General features: G+C 47.5%; 1 protein-coding gene across 4 annotated transcripts in view; it reads left to right on the top strand.

Annotated features, from left to right (window-relative positions):
- The window catches only part of TNRC6A (trinucleotide repeat containing adaptor 6A), a 376,657-nt gene that overhangs the window by 245,758 nt on the left and 106,957 nt on the right, over positions 1-23,942 (top strand). For all 4 annotated transcript variants that reach the window (XM_069209691.1, XM_069209690.1, XM_069209693.1 and 1 more), the window contains 3 exons: positions 21,959-22,066; positions 22,180-22,401; positions 22,982-23,052. In XM_069209691.1, coding sequence (XP_069065792.1) covers positions 21,959-22,066; positions 22,180-22,401; positions 22,982-23,052 — 401 coding nt within the window. The remainder of the gene's footprint in view (positions 1-21,958; positions 22,067-22,179; positions 22,402-22,981; positions 23,053-23,942) is intronic.

Here is a 23,942-nt window from a genome sequence, read left to right as displayed (position 1 = left end):
ACCCTGCATCAAATTGCCCAACAGGCCAGATCTGTTGACACAGCACAACCAAAAGATCAGACACCTAGATCCAGCATCGCTGAATCTAGCAATCTGGCTCCTGAAATCCTAGAATTCGGGCACTTACAACTTACCCAAGAATGTATGGAAGTCATAAAACAAGCAAGAAGGCCATCCACCAGGCACTGCTATGCAAGTAAATGGAAGAGGTTTGTTTGCTACTGCCATATTAATCAAATACAACCATTACACACAACTCCAGAACACGTAGTGGGTTACTTGCTTCACTTACAAAAATCTAACCTAGCTTTCTCTTCCATTAAGATTCACCTTGCAGCAATATCTGCATACCTGCAGACTACCTATTCAACTTCCCTATATAAAATACCAGTCATTAAAGCATTCATGGAGGGCCTTAGGAGAATTATACCACCAAGAACACCACCTGTTCCTTCATGGAACCTAAATGTTGTCCTAACTAGACTTATGGGTCCACCTTTTGAACCCATGCACTCCTGCGACATACAGTTCCTAACCTGGAAGGTGGCATTTCTCATCGCCATTACTTCCCTGAGAAGAGTAAGCGAGATTCAGGCGTTTACTATACAGGAACCTTTTATACAACTACACAAAAATAAAGTCGTCCTAAGGACCAATCCTAAATTTTTGCCAAAGGTTATTTCACCGTTCCATCTAAATCAAACAGTGGAACTTCCAGTGTTCTTTCCACAGCCAGATACCGTAGCTGAAAGGGCACTACATACATTACATGTCAAAAGAGCATTGATGTATTACATTGACAGAACAAAGAACATTAGAAAGACTAAACAACTCTTTATTGCATTTCAAAAACCTCATGCAGGAAACCCAATTTCAAAACAAGGTATAGCCAGATGGATAGTTAAATGCATCCAAATCTGCTACCTTAAAGCTAAACGACAGCTGCCCATTACACCAAGGGCACACTCAACCAGAAAGAAAGGTGCTACCATGGCCTTTCTAGGAAACATCCCAATGCAAGAAATATGTAAGGCAGCCACATGGTCTACGCCTCACACATTCACCAAGCACTACTGTGTAGACGTGTTATCCGCACAACAAGCCACAGTAGGTCAAGCTGTATTAAGGACGTTATTTCAGACTACTTCCACTCCTACAGGCTGATCCACCGCTTTTGGGGAAATAACTGCTTACTAGTCTATGCAGAACATGCGTATCTACAGCGACAGATGCCATCGAACTGAAAATGTCACTTACCCAGTGTACATCTGTTCGTGGCATCAGTCGCAGTAGATTCGCATGTGCCCACCCGCCTCCCCGGGAGCCTGTAGCAGTTTGGAAGTTACCTTCAATTATTTATATATGTATCATCTCAACCTTAAATAGGTGTATACTTAGTCACTCCATTGCATGGGCACTATTACTACAATTCAACTCCTTCCTCACCCTCTGCGGGGAAAAACAATCGAAGATGGAGTCGACGCCCATGCGCAATGGAGACAAAAGGAGGAGTCACTCGGTCCCGTGACTCGAAAGACTTCTTCGAAGAAAAACAACTTGTAACACTCCGGCCCAACACCAGATGGCGAGCTATTGCAGAACATGCGAATCTACTGCGACTGATGCCACGAACAGATGTACACTGGGTAAGTGACATTTTCATTTCTCATCGCCATTACATCTCTAAGAAGAGTAAGCGAAATTCAGGCGTTTACAATACAAGAACCTTTTATACAACTACACAAGAATAAGGTAGTCCTAAGGACTAATCCTACATTTTTGCCAAAGGTTATTTCACCGTTCCATCTAAATCAAACAGTGGAACTTCCAGTGTTCTTTCCACAGCCAGATACCGTAGCTGAAAGGGCACTACATACATTAGATGTCAAAAGAGCATTAATGTATTACATTGACAGAACAAAGAACATCAGAAAGACTAAACAACTATTTATTGCATTTCAAAAACCTCATGCAGGAAACCCAATATCAAAACAAGGTATAGCCTGATGGATAGTTAAATGCATCCAAATCTGCTACCTTAAAGCTAAACGACAGCTGCCCATTACACCAAGGGCACACTCAACCAGAAAGAAAGGTGCTACCATGGCCTTTCTAGGAAACATCTGTAGGAAGTTGGCTCTGTATGTGCTATTTCAAAGTAAGGAATAGCATGCACAGAGTCCAAGGGTTCCCCTTAGAGGTAAAATAGTGGTAAAAAGAGATAATACTAATGCTCTATTTTGTGGTAGTGTGGTCGAGCAGTAGGCTTATCCAAGGAGTAGTGTTAAGCATTTGTTGTACATACACAAGACAATAAATGAGGTACACACACTCAGAGACAAATCCAGCCAATAGGTTTTTATATAGAAAAATATCTTTTCTTAGTTTATTTTAAGAACCACAGGTTCAAATTCTACATGTAATATCTCATTCGAAAGGTATTGCAGGTAAGTACTTTAGGAACTTCAAATCATCAAAATTGCATGTATACTTTTCCAGTTATTGACAAATAGCTGTTTTAAAAGTGGACACTTAGTGCAATTTTCACAGTTCCTGGGGGAGGTAAGTTTTTGTTAGTTTTACCAGGTAAGTAGGACACTTACAGGGTTCAGTTCTTGGTCCAAGGTAGCCCACCGTTGGGGGTTCAGAGCAACCCCAAAGTCACCACACCAGCAGCTCAGGGCCGGTCAGGTGCAGAGTTCAAAGTGGTGCCCAAAACACATAGGCTAGAATGGAGAGAAGGGGGTGCCCCGGTTCCGGTCTGCTTGCAGGTAAGTACCCGCGTCTTCGGAGGGCAGACCAGGGGGGTTTTGTAGGGCACCGGGGGGGACACAAGTCCACACAGAAATTTCACCCTCAGCAGCGCGGGGGCGGCCGGGTGCAGTGTAGAAACAAGCGTCGGGTTTTCAATGTTAGTCTATGAGAGATCTCGGGATCTCTTCAGCGCTGCAGGCAGGCAAGGGGGGGATTCCTCGGGGAAACCTCCACTTGGGCAAGGGAGAGGGACTCCTGGGGGTCACTTCTCCAGTGAAAGTCCGGTCCTTCAGGTCCTGGGGGCTGCGGGTGCAGGGTCTCTCCCAGGCGTCGGGACTTTAGGTTCAAAGAGTTGCGGTCAGGGGAAGCCTCGGGATTCCCTCTGCAGGCGGCGCTGTGGGGGCTCAGGGGGGACAGGTTTTGGTACTCACAGTATCAGAGTAGTCCTGGGGTCCCTCCTGAGGTGTTGGATCGCCACCAGCCGAGTCGGGGTCGCCGGGTGCAGTGTTGCAAGTCTCCCGCTTCTTGCGGGGAGCTTGCAGGGTTCTTTAAAGCTGCTGGAAACAAAGTTGCAGCTTTTCTTGGAGCAGGTCCGCTGTCCTCGGGAGTTTCTTGTCTTTTCGAAGTAGGGGCAGTCCTCAGAGGATGTCGAGGTCGCTGGTCCCTTTGGAAGGCGTCGCTGGAGCAGGATCTTTGGAAGGCAGGAGACAGGCCGGTGAGTTTCTGGAGCCAAGGCAGTTGTCGTCTTCTGGTCTTCCGCTGCAGGGGTTTTCAGCTGGGCAGTCCTTCTTCTTGTAGTTGCAGGAATCTAATTTTCTAGGGTTCAGGGTAGCCCTTAAATACTAAATTTAAGGGTGTGTTTAGGTCTGGGGGGTTAGTAGCCAATGGCTACTAGCCCTGAGGGTGGGTACACCCTCTTTGTGCCTCCTCCCAAGGGGAGGGGGTCACAATCCTAACCCTATTGGGGGAATCCTCCATCTGCAAGATGGAGGATTTCTAAAAGTCAGAGTCACCTCAGCTCAGGACACCTTAGGGGCTGTCCTGACTGGCCAGTGACTCCTCCTTGTTGCTTTCTTTGTTCCCTCCAACCTTGCCGCCAAAAGTGGGGGCCGTGGCCGGAGGGGGCGGGCAACTCCACTAAGCTGGAGTGCCCTGCTGGGCTGTGACAAAGGGGTGAGCCTTTGAGGCTCACCGCCAGGTGTTACCGCTCCTGCCTGGGGGAGGTGTTAGCATCTCCACCCAGTGCAGGCTTTGTTACTGGCCTCAGAGTGACAAAGGCACTCTCCCCATGGGGCCAGCAACATGTCTCTAGTGTGGCAGGCTGCTGGAACCAGTCAGCCTACACAGATAGTTGGTTAAGTTTCAGGGGGCACCTCTAAGGTGCCCTCTGTGGTGTATTTTACAATAAAATGTACACTGGCATCAGTGTGCATTTATTGTGCTGAGAAGTTTGATACCAAACTTCCCAGTTTTCAGTGTAGCCATTATGGTGCTGTGGAGTTCGTGTTTGACAGACTCCCAGACCATATACTCTTATGGCTACCCTGCACTTACAATGTCTAAGGTTTTGTTTAGACACTGTAGGGGCACAGTGCTCATGCACTGGTACCCTCACCTATGGTATAGTGCACCCTGCCTTAGGGCTGTAAGGCCTGCTAGAGGGGTGTCTTACCTATACTGCATAGGCAGTGAGAGGCTGGCATGGCACCCTGAGGGGAGTGCCATGTCGACTTACTCATTTTGTTCTCACTAGCACACACAGGCTTGTAAGCAGTGTGTCTGTGCTGAGTGAGGGGTCTCTAGGGTGGCATAAGACATGCTGCAGCCCTTAGAGACCTTCCTTGGCATCAGGGCCCTTGGTACTAGAAGTACCAGTTACAAGGGACTTATCTGAATGCCAGGGTGTGCCAATTGTGGATACAATGGTACATTTTAGGTGAAGGAACACTGGTGCTGGGGCCTGGTTAGCAGGGTCCCAGCACACTTCTCAGTCAAGTCAGCATCAGTATCAGGCAAAAAGTGGGGGGTAACTGCAACAGGGAGCCATTTCTTTACACAAGCCCCCCCCAGCCCACAGGCCAGGAGACTCAGCCCAAGCTGGGAGAGTCTTCCTAGTCTGTCAGGCGAGGAAGAGTAGGAGAAATAGGCTGGTTAGTTGCAGGGCCTACTCTGCCTTACATCCTTCTGTTCAGGTCATTCCCTTTGGGGAACTGACCTACTTCCACAGTGATAGGACCTAGTCTGAATTGCCTCTTGTCTGCCTCTTCAATGTCTCCACCCATTCTTTCTATTTTGGTCTTAGAGGTATCCACCTCTGCTAACCTTATCTTGGCCAGGGTTACCCCTAGCTTACCCAGAGAGGTTACCCAGAGCTGGAGTAACCCCACCATGACCAATAGGGTCAGGGGGCCTAACTTGCTATTTGGCATGGGGTCAGACCACCAGGCTAAGGATAGTGCAGCCATAAAGGCTAACACCCAGCAGAGGCCACTGACAGCTGTCAGTGCCCAGAACCACACCTTTAGCTCTTCACCTAAAAGGGAAGGGGCTAAGTTACAGGCCTCTTTGGGTTCAGGTTGCCTGTCTGCTGTATTAGAGTGGGGGGTTACCACATCTTGTAGTAAACACCCTTCTTCCACTCTTTCTTCTGTTAGCTGAGGAGCCACCCACTCAGGTTTAACAGTTGCCTGACTAGCCAGGACTTCTTGTGGGTCAGGTTGGACTTTATCAGGGCCATTTTTGGAGTTCTCCCCTACTGGAGCAGAATCTCCTTGGCTTGCTGTAACCTTGGCTAAAGGTTGTCCACCCTTCCTACTCTGTTTTCTTTTCTTCTTCTTCTGGGGCCTGCTTGCATTTACTGCAGAGGCAGGACTTCCAGAATCCTTGGGAGAGGACTGGCACTGGACCAGTTCCTCTCTTGGGCTCTGACTAACCTCTGGGTAGTCATTTCCAAGGAGACAATCAAGGGGGAGGTCTGTACTGACTACTACCCTTCTCCAGCTAAGAGTGCCACCCACTTCTATGGGTACTAAAGCCACAGGCCTCTTAGTGACCCTGTCTAGGCTAACTCTTACCCTGGCAGTCTCACCTGGGATGTACTGGTTTGAGAGCACCAGCCTGTCATGCACAATAGTGTGACTGGCACAAGTGTCTCTCAGGGCAGTGGTTGGGATTCCATTCACCAGTAGGTGGTGGAAGTGTCTACTTCCCTCTGGAATCTCCAACTCACCTGTTGGGCCCTGTTTCCAGTTGAAGGCTATGAAGACCTCCTCATCTGAGGAGTCATCTCCCATGGCTACACTGGTTACCCCTGGAATTTTGTTCTGGGGTTTGTTTTTGGGACAAGAAGTGTCCTTGGTGTGGTGCCCAGACTGTTTACAGTTGTGGCACCATGCCTTAGTGGCATCCCAGTTCTTACCCTGGTACCCACCCTTGTTTTGGGTTGTGTCTTGGGGCCCACCCACCTGTTCTGGTTTTTGGGGGCCTACAGAGGACTCTTTTTCTTTGTTTCTAGTGTCACCCACTTTCTCCTGGGGAGTTTTTGTAACCCCTTTCTTTTGGTCACCCCCAGTGGAAGTTTTGGTTACCCTAGTCTTGACCCAGTGGTCTGCCTTCTTTCCCAATTCTTGGGGAGAAATTGGACCTAGGTCTACCAGATACTGATGCAACTTTTCATTGAAGCAGTTACTTAAAATGTGTTCTTTCATAAACAAATTATAAAGCCCAACATAGTCACACACTTCATTTCCAGTTAACCAACCATCTAGTGTTTTTACTGAGTAGTCTACAAAATCAACCCAGGTCTGGCTCGAGGATTTTTGAGCCCCCCTGAACCTAATTCTATACTCCTCAGTGGAGAATCCAAAGCCCTCAATCAGGGTACCCTTCATGAGGTCATAAGATTCTGCATCTTTTCCAGAGAGTGTGAGGAGTCTATCCCTACACTTTCCAGTGAACATTTCCCAAAGGAGAGCACCCCAGTGAGATCTGTTCACTTTTCTGGTTACACAAGCCCTCTCAAAAGCTGTGAACCATTTGGTGATGTCATCACCATCTTCATATTTTGTTACAATCCCTTTGGGGATTTTTAGGATGTCAGGAGAATCTCTGACCCTATTTAAGTTGCTGCCACCATTGATGGGACCTAGGCCCATCTCTTTTCTTTCCCTTTCTATGGCTAGGAGCTGCTTTTCCAAAGCCAATCTTTTGGCCATCCTGGCTAACTGGATGTCCTCTTCACTGGGGTTATCCTCAGTGATTTCAGAGGTGTTGGTCTCTCCTGTGAGGGAACCAGCATCTCTGACTATTATTTTTGGAGTCAGGGTTTGAGGGACCCTGTTCTCCCTAGATAGGACTGGTAGGGGGGAATTGTCCTCCAAGTCACTATCCTCTTCCTCTGAGTTGCCACCCTCAGAGGGGTTGGCCTTTTCAAACTCTGCCAAAAGCTCCTGGAGCTGTATTTTGGTAGGTTTGGGGCCCATTGTTATTTTCTTTATTTTACAGAGTGACCTTAGCTCCCTCATCTTAAGATGGAGGTAAGGTGTGGTGTCGAGTTCCACCACAGTCACATCTGTGCTAGACATTTTGCTTCTAAAAGTTGGAATACTTTTTAAGAATCTAAAACTGGTTCTAGAATCTAATTCAAACTTTTACAAACTTTTAAACTCTAAAAGAAATGCTAAACAGGATCTAACACAAGGCCCTAGCAGGTCTTTTAAGAATTTAGAAAACTTTTCAAATTGCAAAAAGGAATTTCTAATGACAATTTTGGAATTTGTCGTGTGATCAGGTATTGGCTGAGTAGTCCAGCAAATGCAAAGTCTTGTACCCCACCGCTGATCCACCAATGTAGGAAGTTGGCTCTGTATGTGCTATTTCAAAGTAAGGAATAGCATGCACAGAGTCCAAGGGTTCCCCTTAGAGGTAAAATAGTGGTAAAAAGAGATAATACTAATGCTCTATTTTGTGGTAGTGTGGTCGAGCAGTAGGCTTATCCAAGGAGTAGTGTTAAGCATTTGTTGTACATACACAAGACAATAAATGAGGTACACACACTCAGAGACAAATCCAGCCAATAGGTTTTTATATAGAAAAATATCTTTTCTTAGTTTATTTTAAGAACCACAGGTTCAAATTCTACATGTAATATCTCATTCGAAAGGTATTGCAGGTAAGTACTTTAGGAACTTCAAATCATCAAAATTGCATGTATACTTTTCCAGTTATTGACAAATAGCTGTTTTAAAAGTGGACACTTAGTGCAATTTTCACAGTTCCTGGGGGAGGTAAGTTTTTGTTAGTTTTACCAGGTAAGTAGGACACTTACAGGGTTCAGTTCTTGGTCCAAGGTAGCCCACCGTTGGGGGTTCAGAGCAACCCCAAAGTCACCACACCAGCAGCTCAGGGCCGGTCAGGTGCAGAGTTCAAAGTGGTGCCCAAAACACATAGGCTAGAATGGAGAGAAGGGGGTGCCCCGGTTCCGGTCTGCTTGCAGGTAAGTACCCGCGTCTTCGGAGGGCAGACCAGGGGGGTTTTGTAGGGCACCGGGGGGGACACAAGTCCACACAGAAATTTCACCCTCAGCAGCGCGGGGGCGGCCGGGTGCAGTGTAGAAACAAGCGTCGGGTTTTCAATGTTAGTCTATGAGAGATCTCGGGATCTCTTCAGCGCTGCAGGCAGGCAAGGGGGGGATTCCTCGGGGAAACCTCCACTTGGGCAAGGGAGAGGGACTCCTGGGGGTCACTTCTCCAGTGAAAGTCCGGTCCTTCAGGTCCTGGGGGCTGCGGGTGCAGGGTCTCTCCCAGGCGTCGGGACTTTAGGTTCAAAGAGTTGCGGTCAGGGGAAGCCTCGGGATTCCCTCTGCAGGCGGCGCTGTGGGGGCTCAGGGGGGACAGGTTTTGGTACTCACAGTATCAGAGTAGTCCTGGGGTCCCTCCTGAGGTGTTGGATCGCCACCAGCCGAGTCGGGGTCGCCGGGTGCAGTGTTGCAAGTCTCCCGCTTCTTGCGGGGAGCTTGCAGGGTTCTTTAAAGCTGCTGGAAACAAAGTTGCAGCTTTTCTTGGAGCAGGTCCGCTGTCCTCGGGAGTTTCTTGTCTTTTCGAAGTAGGGGCAGTCCTCAGAGGATGTCGAGGTCGCTGGTCCCTTTGGAAGGCGTCGCTGGAGCAGGATCTTTGGAAGGCAGGAGACAGGCCGGTGAGTTTCTGGAGCCAAGGCAGTTGTCGTCTTCTGGTCTTCCGCTGCAGGGGTTTTCAGCTGGGCAGTCCTTCTTCTTGTAGTTGCAGGAATCTAATTTTCTAGGGTTCAGGGTAGCCCTTAAATACTAAATTTAAGGGTGTGTTTAGGTCTGGGGGGTTAGTAGCCAATGGCTACTAGCCCTGAGGGTGGGTACACCCTCTTTGTGCCTCCTCCCAAGGGGAGGGGGTCACAATCCTAACCCTATTGGGGGAATCCTCCATCTGCAAGATGGAGGATTTCTAAAAGTCAGAGTCACCTCAGCTCAGGACACCTTAGGGGCTGTCCTGACTGGCCAGTGACTCCTCCTTGTTGCTTTCTTTGTTCCCTCCAACCTTGCCGCCAAAAGTGGGGGCCGTGGCCGGAGGGGGCGGGCAACTCCACTAAGCTGGAGTGCCCTGCTGGGCTGTGACAAAGGGGTGAGCCTTTGAGGCTCACCGCCAGGTGTTACCGCTCCTGCCTGGGGGAGGTGTTAGCATCTCCACCCAGTGCAGGCTTTGTTACTGGCCTCAGAGTGACAAAGGCACTCTCCCCATGGGGCCAGCAACATGTCTCTAGTGTGGCAGGCTGCTGGAACCAGTCAGCCTACACAGATAGTTGGTTAAGTTTCAGGGGGCACCTCTAAGGTGCCCTCTGTGGTGTATTTTACAATAAAATGTACACTGGCATCAGTGTGCATTTATTGTGCTGAGAAGTTTGATACCAAACTTCCCAGTTTTCAGTGTAGCCATTATGGTGCTGTGGAGTTCGTGTTTGACAGACTCCCAGACCATATACTCTTATGGCTACCCTGCACTTACAATGTCTAAGGTTTTGTTTAGACACTGTAGGGGCACAGTGCTCATGCACTGGTACCCTCACCTATGGTATAGTGCACCCTGCCTTAGGGCTGTAAGGCCTGCTAGAGGGGTGTCTTACCTATACTGCATAGGCAGTGAGAGGCTGGCATGGCACCCTGAGGGGAGTGCCATGTCGACTTACTCATTTTGTTCTCACTAGCACACACAGGCTTGTAAGCAGTGTGTCTGTGCTGAGTGAGGGGTCTCTAGGGTGGCATAAGACATGCTGCAGCCCTTAGAGACCTTCCTTGGCATCAGGGCCCTTGGTACTAGAAGTACCAGTTACAAGGGACTTATCTGAATGCCAGGGTGTGCCAATTGTGGATACAATGGTACATTTTAGGTGAAGGAACACTGGTGCTGGGGCCTGGTTAGCAGGGTCCCAGCACACTTCTCAGTCAAGTCAGCATCAGTATCAGGCAAAAAGTGGGGGGTAACTGCAACAGGGAGCCATTTCTTTACAACATCCCAATGCAAGAAATATGTAAGGCAGCCACATGGTCTACGCCTCACACATTCACCAAGCACTACTGTGTAGACGTGTTATCCGCACAACAAGCCACAGTAGGTCAAGCCGTATTAAGAACATTATTTCAAACTACTTCCACTCCTACAGGCTGAGCCACCGCTTTTGGGGAGATAACTGCTTACTAGTCTATGCAAAACATGCGTATCTACAGCGACAGATGCCATCGAACTGAAAATGTCACTTACCCAGTGTACATCTGTTCGTGGCATCAGTCGCTGTAGATTCGCATGTGCCCACCCGCCTCCCCGGGAGCCTGTAGCAGTTTTGAAGTTACCTTCAATTATTTGTATATGTATCATCTCAACCTTAAATAGGTACATACTTAGTCACTCCATTGCATGGGCACTATTACTACAATTCAACTCCTACCTCACCCTCTGCGGGGAAAAACAATCGAAGATGGAGTCGACGCCCATGCGCAATGGAGACAAAAGGAGGAGTCACTCGGTCCCGTGACTCGAAAGACTTCTTCGAAGAAAAACAACTTGTAACACTCCGGCCCAACACCAAATGGCGAGCTATGCAAAACATGCGAATCTACAGCGACTGATGCCACGAACAGATGTACTCTGGGTAAGTGACATTTTCATTTTCTATACAAAAACCTATTGGCCTGGAATTGTCTGAGTGTGTGTTCCTCATTTATTGCTTGTGTATGTACAACTAATGCTTAACACTACTCCTTTGATAAGCCTACTGCTCGACCACACTACCACAAAATAGAGCATTAGTATTATCTCTTTTTGCCACTATCTTACTGTAGGAAGTTGGCTCTGTATGCACTATTTCAAAGTAAGGAATAGTATGCACAGAGTCCAAGGGTTCCCCTTAGAGGTAAGATAGTGGCAAAAAGAGATAATACTAATGCTCTATTTTTGTGGTAGTGTGGTCGAGCAGTAGGCTTATCAAAGGAGTAGTGTTAAGCATTTGTTGTACATACACACAGGCAATAAATGAGGAACACACACTGAGAGACAAATCCAGCCAATAGGTTTTGTTATAGAAAAATATATTTTCTTAGTTTATTTTAAGAACCACAGGTTCAAATTCTACATGTAATATCTCATTTGAAAGGTATTGCAGGCAAGTACTTTAGGAACTTTGAATAATTACAGTAGCATATATACTTTTCACATAAAACACAAATAGCTGTTTTAAAAGTGGACACAGTGCAATTTTCACAGTTCCTGGGGGAGGTAAAGTATTGTTAGTTTTAGCAGGTAAGTAAATTACCTTCAGGTTTCAGTTTTGGGTCCAAGGTAGCCCACCTTTGGGGGTTCAGAGCAACCCCAAAGTTACCACACCAGCAGCTCAGGGCCGGTCAGGTGCAGAGGTCAAAGAGGTGCCCAAAACACATAGGCTTCAATGGAGAGAAGGGGGTGCCCCGGTTCCAGTCTGCCAGCAGGTAAGTACCCGCGTCTTCGGAGGGCAGACCAGGGGGGTTTTGTAGGGCACCGGGGGGGACACAAGTCCACATAGAAAGTACACCCTCAGCAGCGCGGGGGCGGCCGGGTGCAGTGTGCAAACAAGCGTCTGGTTTTCTGTAGATTTCAATGGGAGACCAAGGGGTCTCTTCAGCGGTGCAGGCAGGCAAGGGGGGGGCTCCTCGGGGTAGCCACCACCTGGGCAAGGGAGAGGGCCTCCTGGGGGTCACTCCTGCACACAAGTTCCGTTCCTTCAGGTGCTGGGGGCTGCGGGTGCAGGGTCTTTTCCAGCCGTCGGGACTTTAGGTTCAGGCAGTCGCGGTCAGGGGGAGCCTCGGGATTCCCTCTGCAGGCGTCGCTGTGGGGGCTCAGGGGGGACAACTTTGGTTACTCACGGTCTTGGAGTCGCCGGAGGGTCCTCCCTGAGGTGTTGGTTCTCCACCAGTCGAGTCGGGGTCGCCAGGTGCAGTGTTGCAAGTCTCACGCTTCTTGCGGGGATTTGCAGGGGTCTTTAAATCTGCTCCTCTGTAACAAAGTTGCAGTTCTTTTGGAGCAGTGCCGCTGTCCTCGGGAGTTTCTCGTCTTTCTTGAAGCAGGGCAGTCCTCTGAGGATTCAGAGGTCACTGGTCCTTGGGAAAGCTTTGCTGGAGCAGGTTTCTTTGGAAGGCAGGAGACAGGCCGGTAGGACTGGGGCCAAAGCAGTTGGTGTCTTCTTTCTTCTTCTGCAGGGGTTTTCAGCTCAGCAGTCCTCTTCTTCTTGTAAGTTGCAGGAATCTAAATTCTTAGGTTCAGGGGAGCCCTTAAATACTAAATTTAAGGGCGTGTTTAGATCTGGGGGGTTAGTAGCCAATGGCTACTAGCCCTGAGGGTGGGTACACCCTCTTTGTGCCTCCTCCCAAGGGGAGGGGGGCACATTCCTATCCCTATTGGGGGAATCCTCCATCTGCAAGATGGAGGATTTCTAAAAGTCAGAGTCACCTCAGCTCAGGGGACACCTTAGGGGCTGTCCTGACTGGCCAGTGACTCCTCCTTGTTTTTCTCATTATCTCTCCTGGACTTGCCGCCAAAAGTGGGGGCTGTGTCCAGGGGGCGGGCATCTCCACTAGCTGGAGTGCCCTGGGGCATTGTAACACTAAGCTTGAGCCTTTGAAGCTCACTGCTAGGTGTTACAGTTCCTGCAGGGGGGAGGTGTGAAGCACCTCCACCCAGAGCAGGCTTTGTTTCTGTCCTCAGAGAGCACAAAGGCTCTCACCGCATGAGGTCAGACACTCGTCTCTCAGCAGCAGGCTGGCACAGACCAGTCAGTCCTGCACTGAACAATTGGGTAAAATACAGGGGGGTATCTCTAAGATGCCCTCTGTGTGCATTTTTTAATAAATCCAACACTGGCATCAGTGTGGGTTTATTATTCTGAGAAGTTTGATACCAAACTTCCCAGTATTCAGTGTAGCAATTATGGAGCTGTGGAGTTCGTTTTTGACAGACTCCCAGACCATATACTCTTATGGCTACCCTGCACTTACAATGTCTAAGGTTTTGCTTAGACACTGTAGGGGCATAGTGCTCATGCACTGGTGCCCTCACCTATGGTATAGTGCACCCTGCCTTAGGGCTGTAAGGCCTACTAGAGGGGTGACTTATCTATACTGCATAGGCAGTGTGAGGTTGGCATGGCACCCTGAGGGGAGTGCCATGTCGACTTACTCATTTTGTTCTCATCAGCACACACAAGCTGGCAAGCAGTGTGTCTGTGCTGAGTGAGGGGTCCCCAGGGTGGCATAAGATATGCTGCAGCCCTTAGAGACCTTCCCTGGCATCAGGGCCCTTGGTACCAGGGGTACCAGTTACAAGGGACTTACCTGGATGCCAGGGTGTGCCAATTGTGGAATCAAAAGTACATTTTAGGTGAAAGAACACTGGTGCTGGGGCCTGGTTAGCAGGGTCCCAGCACACTTCTCAGTCAAGTCAGCATCAGTATCAGGCAAAAAGTGGGGGGTAACTGCAACAGGGAGCCATTTCTTTACACTTACCTCTAAGGGGAACCCTTGGACTCTGTGCATACTATTCCTTACTTTGAAATAGTGCATACAGAGCCAACTTCCTACAACAGTCAATCTAATATAACCCAAATATTGTGACCCATAACCAAGCAAACGTGGAAAGACCTAGTGTATGGGAAGCTCCGTATACCACATGCTGAAAGAGCACCTTCGATCATCGAGTAGAAAGCCTGTGAAAAGTGTACATTCGACCACCGTGGTGGCCAAGAGAATAAAGTTGGAGAGGCCAGAGAAAACCTCCAAGAAATAAAACAATTACATTGAAAAAGGGAAAATTGCAATCCCTAACAGTCCAAACCTGGTGCAAAAAAAAAACTTACAGACCCAAGGGGTATGGTCACATGAACTAGTGGTAGACAAAGAGGGTCTGAATCAGGAGGCTCTGCTATATCAGAAAAAGAGATATTGTATAACAGTACTGTTGTACCCACATGTTGTGCAATTTAGTAATTTCATGATTTGTTAACTAATACAATATCATGTACTGTGTAAGGGCATCACTTTCCACTATTGCTTTTGCGTACTGTCTATGTACTGGGTTGCTGCTAGCAGTTTCCCATATGCATTTTGTTTTAGCAACAACTAAATGATTTATTTGCTGTTCCACTTTAATTTGATTAAAACTACTGTATTTGTTCTTTGGTTACCTATATATTACCCACACAATGGTGAAATGTACTCTGTTTGCATGGGCGTTCTACTCCTTGTTGATGTACGGCGTTCTTTCAGCATGTAGTATTCTGAGATTCCCATACACTGTTGCATTGGTTATGGGTCGCACTATTTGGCTTATATTAGATTGACTGTTTTCTTGTGGGGTAAGGTGTGCTCATCTCCGCCATCTCAAGAGACCTTGGCTGCATTACAAAGGTGTAGATGGATTTTCCTAGCTGCCTCTCAAGCCAAGTGGTAGTAGGGACATCTTAATATAGTTTAGCCAAGGGATCTTCAAGGCTCAAGGTCGGGTAATATAAAGCGCATTCTTAAATGATCTTAACTCATTAATACACCAAATATGAAGCCAGTAAAATACAGGTTAATTTGGTGAGCTCCACAGTGGGCTTCAGTAAGAGATCGAACTTTAAAGGTAATAGAAGTGTATTGTGGTTGAGATTAGTTAGGGCCATATAGAAGGAAAAAACATCTCAAATATAAACATTCCTCTTGCTTTAGACTATGTGAGGACTAATCTTACTTGGCAGATGTGCTTGGCTTTGTGGGTCAGGATTTTAACCAGATGTTCAACTAATCCAACGTTCCATTTGATGGGGAGCATTTTGTTTTACCCACAGGTAGATGAAATGTTGGCAAAAAATAACCAAAATAGTGCCTATGTAAGTTCCATGGAGGTGCTACAGTTCAACACCTTGAGGGACACTTTGCAGACCACACCCATGAGAGACTGGGAAACTACAAAAGTCACAGAGCCACAAACATACCAGCTGCAGTAGCAGACCTTTCATGACCCCCCCTGGCTTGCAGGGTACATTCTAGGAGGAGGTATAGAAGCAGTCATTGTTTCCAATCGCCTATAACCTCCTCAAGGAGGCTCACTCTGTGACCATCACTTCAGATCAGTGGCTGGAATCCAGGGATCCCTTGTAAGTGTACTCTGTGGCAGCCACTTCAGATCAGTGGTATTTCAACAGGTTTACTTGCTGTTTGTTGCAGTTTTAAGCTGCACACTCGCCCTGTCAAAAAACCTTTTGACATGCCACAATCTTACTCTTAAATATTTGTAAGTCATCCCTATGTAGACTTTACAGGCCATAATGCAGCTTATTTAAAAAGAAGATATGTTGAAATGTAATGTTAAACATGTCTTTATGGTGAAAAAGACCCCAAAACTATTTTCACTGTGATAAGGCTGCCTGTTCTGTAGGAGAATGTTGGGTTGCATTATAACATTTAACAACGCTAATTTCGGTTATGAAACAACTTGAAAAATGAATAACTGACAATTCAAATAGTTATAAAAAATCCAATTCACTGTTGAAGTCGGATTTTCGATAAATATTAGGGAAAAGGCACTTATAGAATAGAAAGTTATCTTTTTCCTACGTAAAGCCTCTGGATGCCCATTTGCGTTTTTCTCCCTCTTCTGCCTGCCAGTAATTATCATTTGAAGATCTGTGAAAACTGCATCCAGAGCAGAGTCTCAGAGGCCTGATTGTGGGGAGGAGTTGTTCCCTGGACAGAATGACCAGTGGGCTTGGGGGCAGGGTCTGGATTAACTTCAGAGGCCTTCTCTGTCACAATCAGATGTTAGCTGACACCTGGGGCAGGGTCCATCATCTGCTTGCCAGGCAGTATCCAATCACAGTGGGCCTCTTTATGGCACAAGTGTCAAATACTGTTTCAGGTCTGCAGGGGTTTACATCTAATACTAGGGATGCACGTGAAAAGGCTAGAAGTGGGATTCCAAAACAATTCTTATGTATCCACGGTCAGGTTGATGGAAGACCCTACTTTGTTTTACCATGCTTCAGTCTCTGGATTAATTAAGGGTGCAGTGGCTGTCACAAACGCCGCTTTATTGCTAGATAAGGGAGGACACTAGGATAACTATAGTAGACTCCCACATACACACCTCCACCTGCCAAGTCCACTATATCCAAAGACTTCAGCCATCTTAAAACTGCCAAAAGGAAATAAGGTTTTCCCTAAAGCAACCTGTCTGAGCCAACAACCGGACTCAGTCATCGCGATGCTCAGGGATGCGTGGACACCTTTGGTCCTCTTCTCATTGGGCTGGGGCGGCCAGTTGTAGAGGTGTCGGGTCTTTGTGGCGGGGCACTTGTAGTACAGGGAGGCCTGCACAAAGAGGCTGCAGACTTTGTGGGTAAATCAACAGTTGGAAAACTGAAGGCAGGCTGGGAGTACGGGTGCAGTGATTCTCCTGCTGCTTTCCCCCCCCCCCCCCAAACAGTGTCAGGTATTTGGTGGTCCAGGGTCCTCGCATTTCATCTTGGGGTGCCTGTAAGATGCAGGGAAGCAACTCTGCTACTCTACTGTAGTCCCCGGATCTTGAGTGAAGTTTGGCAATCCTCCCAGGCTTTTGGAGATGCAGACAGCTTTCAGGCTTCCAGGTGAGTCATCTTTGGTGCAGTTGTCAAGGACAGCGGGCAGGCTTGGAGGGCTGGCGCCAAGTCAGTTGCTGGTCTTCTGTTCTTGCTTTTGCGACTCTAAAGTGTCCATCCTCTACTTTCAGGTAGGTAGGATCTGATTCTCTGGTGCCATGGGCTCCCTAAATACTAGATTTAGAGTGGGTAGGGGAGTGTAGTGTAGTAGTCAATGGGCTACTTACCCTTGGGGTCACTACGCCCCCTATATGACCGCATCCTGTAGGAAGTGGGCATAACCCTGTCCCAGAGTTCTCTAATTCTTTTATCACCAAGATGGCAGCCTTTTAAATTTCATGTCCACATCAGTTAACCCAACTTAGGGGTGGAACTGGCTGGAATGTGGAAACGCCTCTCTGACCACTAATTTTTCCTCCTTTGTAAGTGCCAAATGGACCCTGGTCAGGGGGTTCACATCCCCTCACCTCTGAGGGAAGCCAGATATGCATACCAAAGGCGGTAGGCTCTTTGGAGCCTCCTGCCTTGGAATATTAATTTACAGGTCATCCTAATGTAACAACCCTTGCCAGATCAGGCTTTGTAACCGACCGCCCGAGAGCATGGCCTCCCATCCCTGGGGGGCAAACTCATCTGTGGTGGGAGGCTGGCTAGAAACAGTCAGCACACTAGTAGTTGGTAGTTTTTTCAGGTGACACCTCTAAGGTGCCCTCTGGGCGCATGTATTAAATCTATTAGTGGATTCGTTGTGGGTATATCAGAACAAGATGTTTGAAACCAAATGTCCCTGGTTTCAGTGTAGCCATCCAGCAGGGGAACTCGTTTTGCAGAGTGTCCAGCACATGTATTTAGAATGGCTTCCCTGGTTACTTACAATGTCCAAGAATCAACGAAGGCGTAGTAGGGACATATCTGCTCCTGCAGATATGTCCACACATTTAATGTAATGCACCCTGCCTTAGGACTGAAGGCCTGCTGTAGTGGTGACTTGCATATATTGAATGCAGTGTCAATGAGCATGACAGGCTGTGTCATGTTGTGTTTTCATTTTAGCCTACTCCACAACCTACAGCTTGCAGTGGCAGTCTGCATGAGTTAGGTGAGTGGTCCCTTAGGGGGGGATGATACATGCTGCACCTCTTAGGAACCCTGTTTAATACCCATGCCCTAGCTACCAGGGGTACCACTCCAAAGGGACTTTCACAGGTGCTAAAGTCCTAATCAGTTGGGTTACAATTTAACTTTATTTGTTTTAGGGGAAAGAGCGCCATCACTGAGGTCTGATTAGCATGCCTCAGTGCACTGTCAGCATCGCAAATAACCATCTGGTAGTTCTAGAGTGTGTAGGAAGCTGGCCTGGTGTGTGGTGGGTACCTAAGGTACTTACACCTTATACCCGGTCCAGGTATCCCATATTAGTATAGTGTCGGCATTGTCTAGAAGCCAGGCTCTCTAGAGGTAGCTGTGGATGAGCAAGCAAGCCAAGGCTTATCTAGGAGACATGCAAAGCTCATGCAATACCACTGAAGTCACACAGTACTTATACACATAAAAGAAATCACAGTGTTACAAAAATAAAGGTATTTTATTATAGTAACACAATACCAAAAATACTGTAGACAGTACTACTTTAGCAGGTGAGTAAACATTGTGTGTGTGTATATATATGTTCGATGGCTATATATTCGATGGCATATGTAGCTACAGATACTCATGCTGTGCATAGATCGCAATCTAGAGTTCGGCACAATAGTTAACAGTGACCGGAGGGGGAGCCCAAACCATATACTAAAAAAATGGAATGCGAATATGGGACCCCCACCCAGGTAAGTGGGATGTGTAGAGGGAAGCTGGGGGTACCAGGAAACCAGAGGTAATTACCCTAACACCGTCCAGAGATCAGGACGAAGTAAATCAGTGGATTTCCTCCAAACTACCCACAAAGAAGAAAAGAGTAGAAATGCAAGCCCCAGAAGAGACTGCAAGATCCTGGTGAAGGAAGACCTGTGCAGAGAGGGAACCAAGTCCAGAAGGCACAACAGTCCTGTGGGGGAGGAGCACCTACCCACCACACTGAAGATGCAGGAGTTGGTTACTGGTGAACGCAAAATGGTCAGCACTCCACCCCTAAAGATGCAGTCGAGTTCTTGGCGGATGCAGGTGATGTCCCACGCCGGATAGAAGATTGCAGACTGGGTTGTGTGTCCGGATTCCTCCAACAAGCCTTGGCAAAGACAATCTTTGCGGTTGGAGAAAAGTGGAGCTGCCGGGGACCAGAAAGGTGCAGGAGGACTCTCCCCAGGAGGGGGAGTCGCAGGGGACCCTCTGCGATCAAAAGAGTCCACAGAAGCCCAGGCAGCTCCCACAGGACGAGTACACAAAGTGCAGGAAGGAGCCCACGCAGCACTACAAAAGGGGATCCCACGCCGCAGGAGAACCACACAGAGCTGTGCTTCACGGGAAGGAGTGCCAGGAGCTGAAGATGTAAATCGCCTGAAGATCCCGTTGAGATGCAAACAACCCTTGGCAGCTGCAAGAAATGCGGTGCACGGAGGTGCTGTTCTGCGTGAGAAGACAAACGCTTACCTCCACCCAAGTTGGACAACTGGAAGAGAGGACCAAGTGGACCACTCCAGACCACCACCCGTGATGCAGGATCCACGCCGGTCAGCAGGAGAGGGGATCCACGCAACTGGTCGTTGTTGCTGTTGGTGCCTGCGGATGCAGGGCAGTGACTCATTCACTCCAAGGGAGATGCCTTCCTTTATGTGCAGGCTGAAGAGTTGCTGGGGAAATGTTGCAGAGCTGGCAGGGAGTCTTGGAAACAATGTTGCAGAATAGTCGTCCATGTGGATCTGCAGCTTTGTTGGTTCCTGGGAGGTCCAGTTGCGGTTCCAGTGGCCAGAAGTCGAAGTGGAGGATGCAGAGGGGTCCTACTGGAATCTTGCGAGTCGAATCTGAGGACCCACCCCAGCGGAAGACCCTAAATAGACCTGAAAGGGGGACTGATCACCTAACCAGGTAAGAACCTATCAGGAGGGGGCTCCAACATCACCTGCCTTGTCTGGCCACTCAGATGCTCCCAGAGTTCCCTGCCAACATTGGAATCAAGATGGCAGAACCCATGGACCCTCTGGAGGAGCTCTGACCACTACCCCTAGGGTGGTGATGGACAGGGGAGTGGTCACCTCCCTTTCCATTGTCCAGTTTTGTGCCAGCGCAGGGACTGGGTGTCCCTGAACTGGTGTGGACTGGTTTATGCACAAAGGGCACCAAATGTGCCCTTTCAAAGCAAAACCAGTGGCTTGGGGATGCTACTCGTCCCAAGCCAGTCGCACCTATTTCCAAAGGGAGAGGGTGTTACCTCCCTTTCCCCAAAGGAAATCCTTTGTTCTGCCTTCCTGGGCTTGCTCAGATCAGGAGGAGGAGGAGGGCGCCTGTCTGAGGGGTGGCAGCAGCTCAGGCTGCCCAGAAAACCCTGTAAGACTGGTGGTAGCAATGGGGGTCCTCCTAAGGAGCTCCAGAGTGCATGGAATCATATTTCCAATACTTGAAACAGAATTGGGGTATGATTCCGACATGTTTGATACCATGCCCAGATGCGGAGTTACCATTATGTAGCTGGACATAGGTAGTGACCTATGTCCAGTACATGTGTAAGATGGCGGCCGCACTCTCAAAGTCCAGGAATTTGGATCTGTAGTTTATGGAGTACCTCTGCTAGTGTAGGGGTGCCCTCACACACAGGGATCTTCACCCTGCCCTCTGGGCTGAGAGAGCCTACCATAGGGGTGACTTGCAGTGACCTGCATTGAAAACTGGTGCATGCACCTGTTTCACGCAGACTGCAATGGCAGGCCTGCAGAACCCTTTGCATGGGCTCCCTTCAGGTGGCAAAATAACTGTTGCAGCCCATAGGAATGCCTTGGAACCCCAATGCCCTGGGTACCTAGGTACCATATAATAGGGACTTACATGGAGGGACCAGTATTCCAATTGTGGGAAGAAAAAGGTACAGTTTACAGGAGAGCATAACTACTGGGGTCCTGGTTAGCAGGATCCCAGTAGACCCAGTCAAACACACTGACAACAGGCAGGAAATGGGGGTAACCATGCCAAGAAAGAGGGCACTTTCCTACTAAGTGCACCTGTTGTGGCCCTGAAACCTCACTGATAAATAACACCCTCATGTGAAAAAGCCCTGTAACGTCTGTTTGTCCTAGGAAAGGCTGTGTACTGTCAGTTTTCAGGTTTGCCTTGTAAAGTTTACCTGTGTTCCACTGAAAACTTGGAAGCATTTTTAAGATCTTACCCAAAGATTTGGTCTGAGTTTACTTATGATCCTAATTCTTTCAACATTGTTAGCTGTAATGAGGTGGTTGTATGTTCTGCTGTGAATCTAAGTGCAATTTGTTAATTTAATGTACTGTACACAAAAGCCAATATTGACTTCATTTTAATGTCGTGACCATCTGATGTTGACTAGATGATGCAAAGAAAGCCCACAAAGTCCAGTCATACTACATTTGATGCACGTTAATGTATATTGCAAGAAAGCTATCCACTTTGTTAAAGGTAAGACTTCAGTTAGTGTAGACTCCCACTCTCGCCCACACATACTGCTGTGCTGACTGTTTCTCATGAAGTAGGTGCCACTATGTCACACATTTTACATTTTACTTTCAGTTTTCAAGTGAGTAGATCGAGGCCATCCTTCATTATCCATTAACTGGTTACCCATTAGGTGTCATTGGCAGTTTGTAGCTACTAGGGTATTATGCTTTGAAACCTACATTTACAAATGAAGTGTGCTCACTGCACCAGGAATTTTGTTCATTGTGAGTCCACCATTTGTTTGAACACAGTGCATGCTGTTGGCAACAAGTTTTGATAATTCATTTTCCAGGAGTAATAGTAATATTGAATGAATCTGCATGAAGGACACTTAGAACTAATAAAAAAGTAGAATGCACTGTCTCCTCTTATGTTAGGGCTTTTTTGAAAATTATGTTCTCTATAAAGTTCCATATTTATCCTCCAGGGTCATCCTCATCAATGAACACCACGCTGCCTTCAAATAGTGCCTGGTCCTCCATTCGTGCCTCCAGCTACAGTGTCTCCCATAGCAGTACTGCACAGAGCACTGCAGGTATGTGCCGCCTTCCAGAACTACAAAGAGTATCTTCTTTGATCTCTAGCGTATTCTCTTTGCCAAACTGCTAGACATTCTGTTAAAGTTAACTCTGTTTATTCTTTATTCAGCCCGAAACAGTGATCCGAAATCCACATGGCCTCCTGGTTCAGCATCTAACACCTCCCTGGCCCATGAGCTGTGGAAAGTTCCATTGCAGCCTAAGAATCCCAGTGCTCCATCCCGTCCTCCCCCTGGCCTTACGGGCCAGAAGCCACCATTATCTACTTGGGATAATAATTCATTGCGTCTCAGTGGTGGGTGGAGCAACTCTGATGCCAGATACACCCCAGGTAAATGGATACTGTAGTATTGTTGCTTATCCTGTTTCCACCTTATCGCTGCTTCCTCCTATTGGAGGGAGTCCTTTCACTCATGCCCCTTTTGCCAGTTCTGCGGTTTGCCGTTACCTTTCTGCCTACAACAGAACTATTCTGATCTTTCACAGTTCAAACTCAATTTAACACAACAGACATGTGCATGTCTTTCTAATTCACATACCTGTGTCTTAGTGAGCACTGGTTTGCTTCTGCTACAGCATGCTTTTTCTGATCGACAGTGTGTTGTATGAGTCAGTTTAATCCACTATTAACAGGCTGTTGCAAATTCTGCCTTTGTCCAGTAGTCTGCAGTTTAGTTCATCACACATCTTACACTGTGCATGCACTTCCGTTCATGAATTGCACGGGAGTGTGGCAGGTAAGGCAGTATCTGCTCCAAGTAAGGGATGCATGTTTGACTCTTAACAGCCTCTTATCAATCTGTGCCCCAGTTTGGTCCTTTCTCAATGTACTTGTCTTTTATTTTTATCATGAGAACTGTTATGTGGTAGGTCTGCTCATACATTTCCTCCCCCCCCCCTTTACATTTTAGGTTCTAGCTGGGGTGAGAGCAGCTCAGGGAGAATAACAAATTGGCTTGTATTGAAAAACCTTACACCTCAGGTAAGAAATCACTACTATTTTAGTGTTTGCATACTTTGTTGTCATTGCCAGTTGTGTAGAATGGTGGTTTACTTCTGACTGCTTTGAAGCTTGTAGATGTCTATTTTTTAAATGGCTCTTTGGACTTTTCTTGGGTTTTCACAATAGAAGTGTTTCACAAAAACAGTTTTAAGTCTGGTGATGTTACCTAACTAGTTTCACATACTTAGTAGTATTCTGTCATTTTGTGGTTAGACCAAGTAACATTCTTTAGAATAATTATTTTTGGGGTATAGTCTGAGCCAGTAGGACAGACTAGGTTGTTGACTTAAGCTCACAGTGGGCCAGTACACAGCCACTATCATCAGATTATTTTTCCTTCTGCGGAGTTCGGATGTTCAGTGAAAGACTATTCAAGTTTTTAACACCACATACCTTGTGTGCAGGAGGGCCCAACAACTGCACGTGAGGCTGCGCTGATACCTGGTAAAAATAAAAACTACATTGCATGGTTTTGGCCATAGGTCGTCGAAAATGAAAGCTTCTATGGCTGTTTTCGACTGATCCTATGTCAGTTCAGCATTGTGGCTGCAGTGTTCAGATAAGTAGAGGTCTCAGATGAAGCAGAAATACTAGAAGGCCAAGAGGAAGTCATAACCGTACCCCCTTTTTGCCTTCAGAGAAGTCGTAATGGTACCAGCATTCCATCCAGTCTTGCTCCTCATCCTCCAAGGACCAATTCCGATATTGATTCCAATGCACCACAAATTCTCCCCAGGTCATCATTGACTTGGCAACTGATTGTGGACTTCGGGAAGGCCATGTTTAGCATCAGTGGCACTCTCCTAGTTCCCTCGGGTGTGCCTTTGGGATCCTCAGAGGCACCCAGTTTGTCATTGATGGTGAACCAA

The sequence above is a fragment of the Pleurodeles waltl genome, chromosome 10, assembly GCF_031143425.1.
Source record: "Pleurodeles waltl isolate 20211129_DDA chromosome 10, aPleWal1.hap1.20221129, whole genome shotgun sequence".
Lineage (NCBI taxonomy): Eukaryota > Metazoa > Chordata > Amphibia > Caudata > Salamandridae > Pleurodeles > Pleurodeles waltl.
The sequence above is the reverse complement of the archived record's forward strand: the minus strand, read 5'-3'. Positions and strand labels throughout refer to the sequence as shown.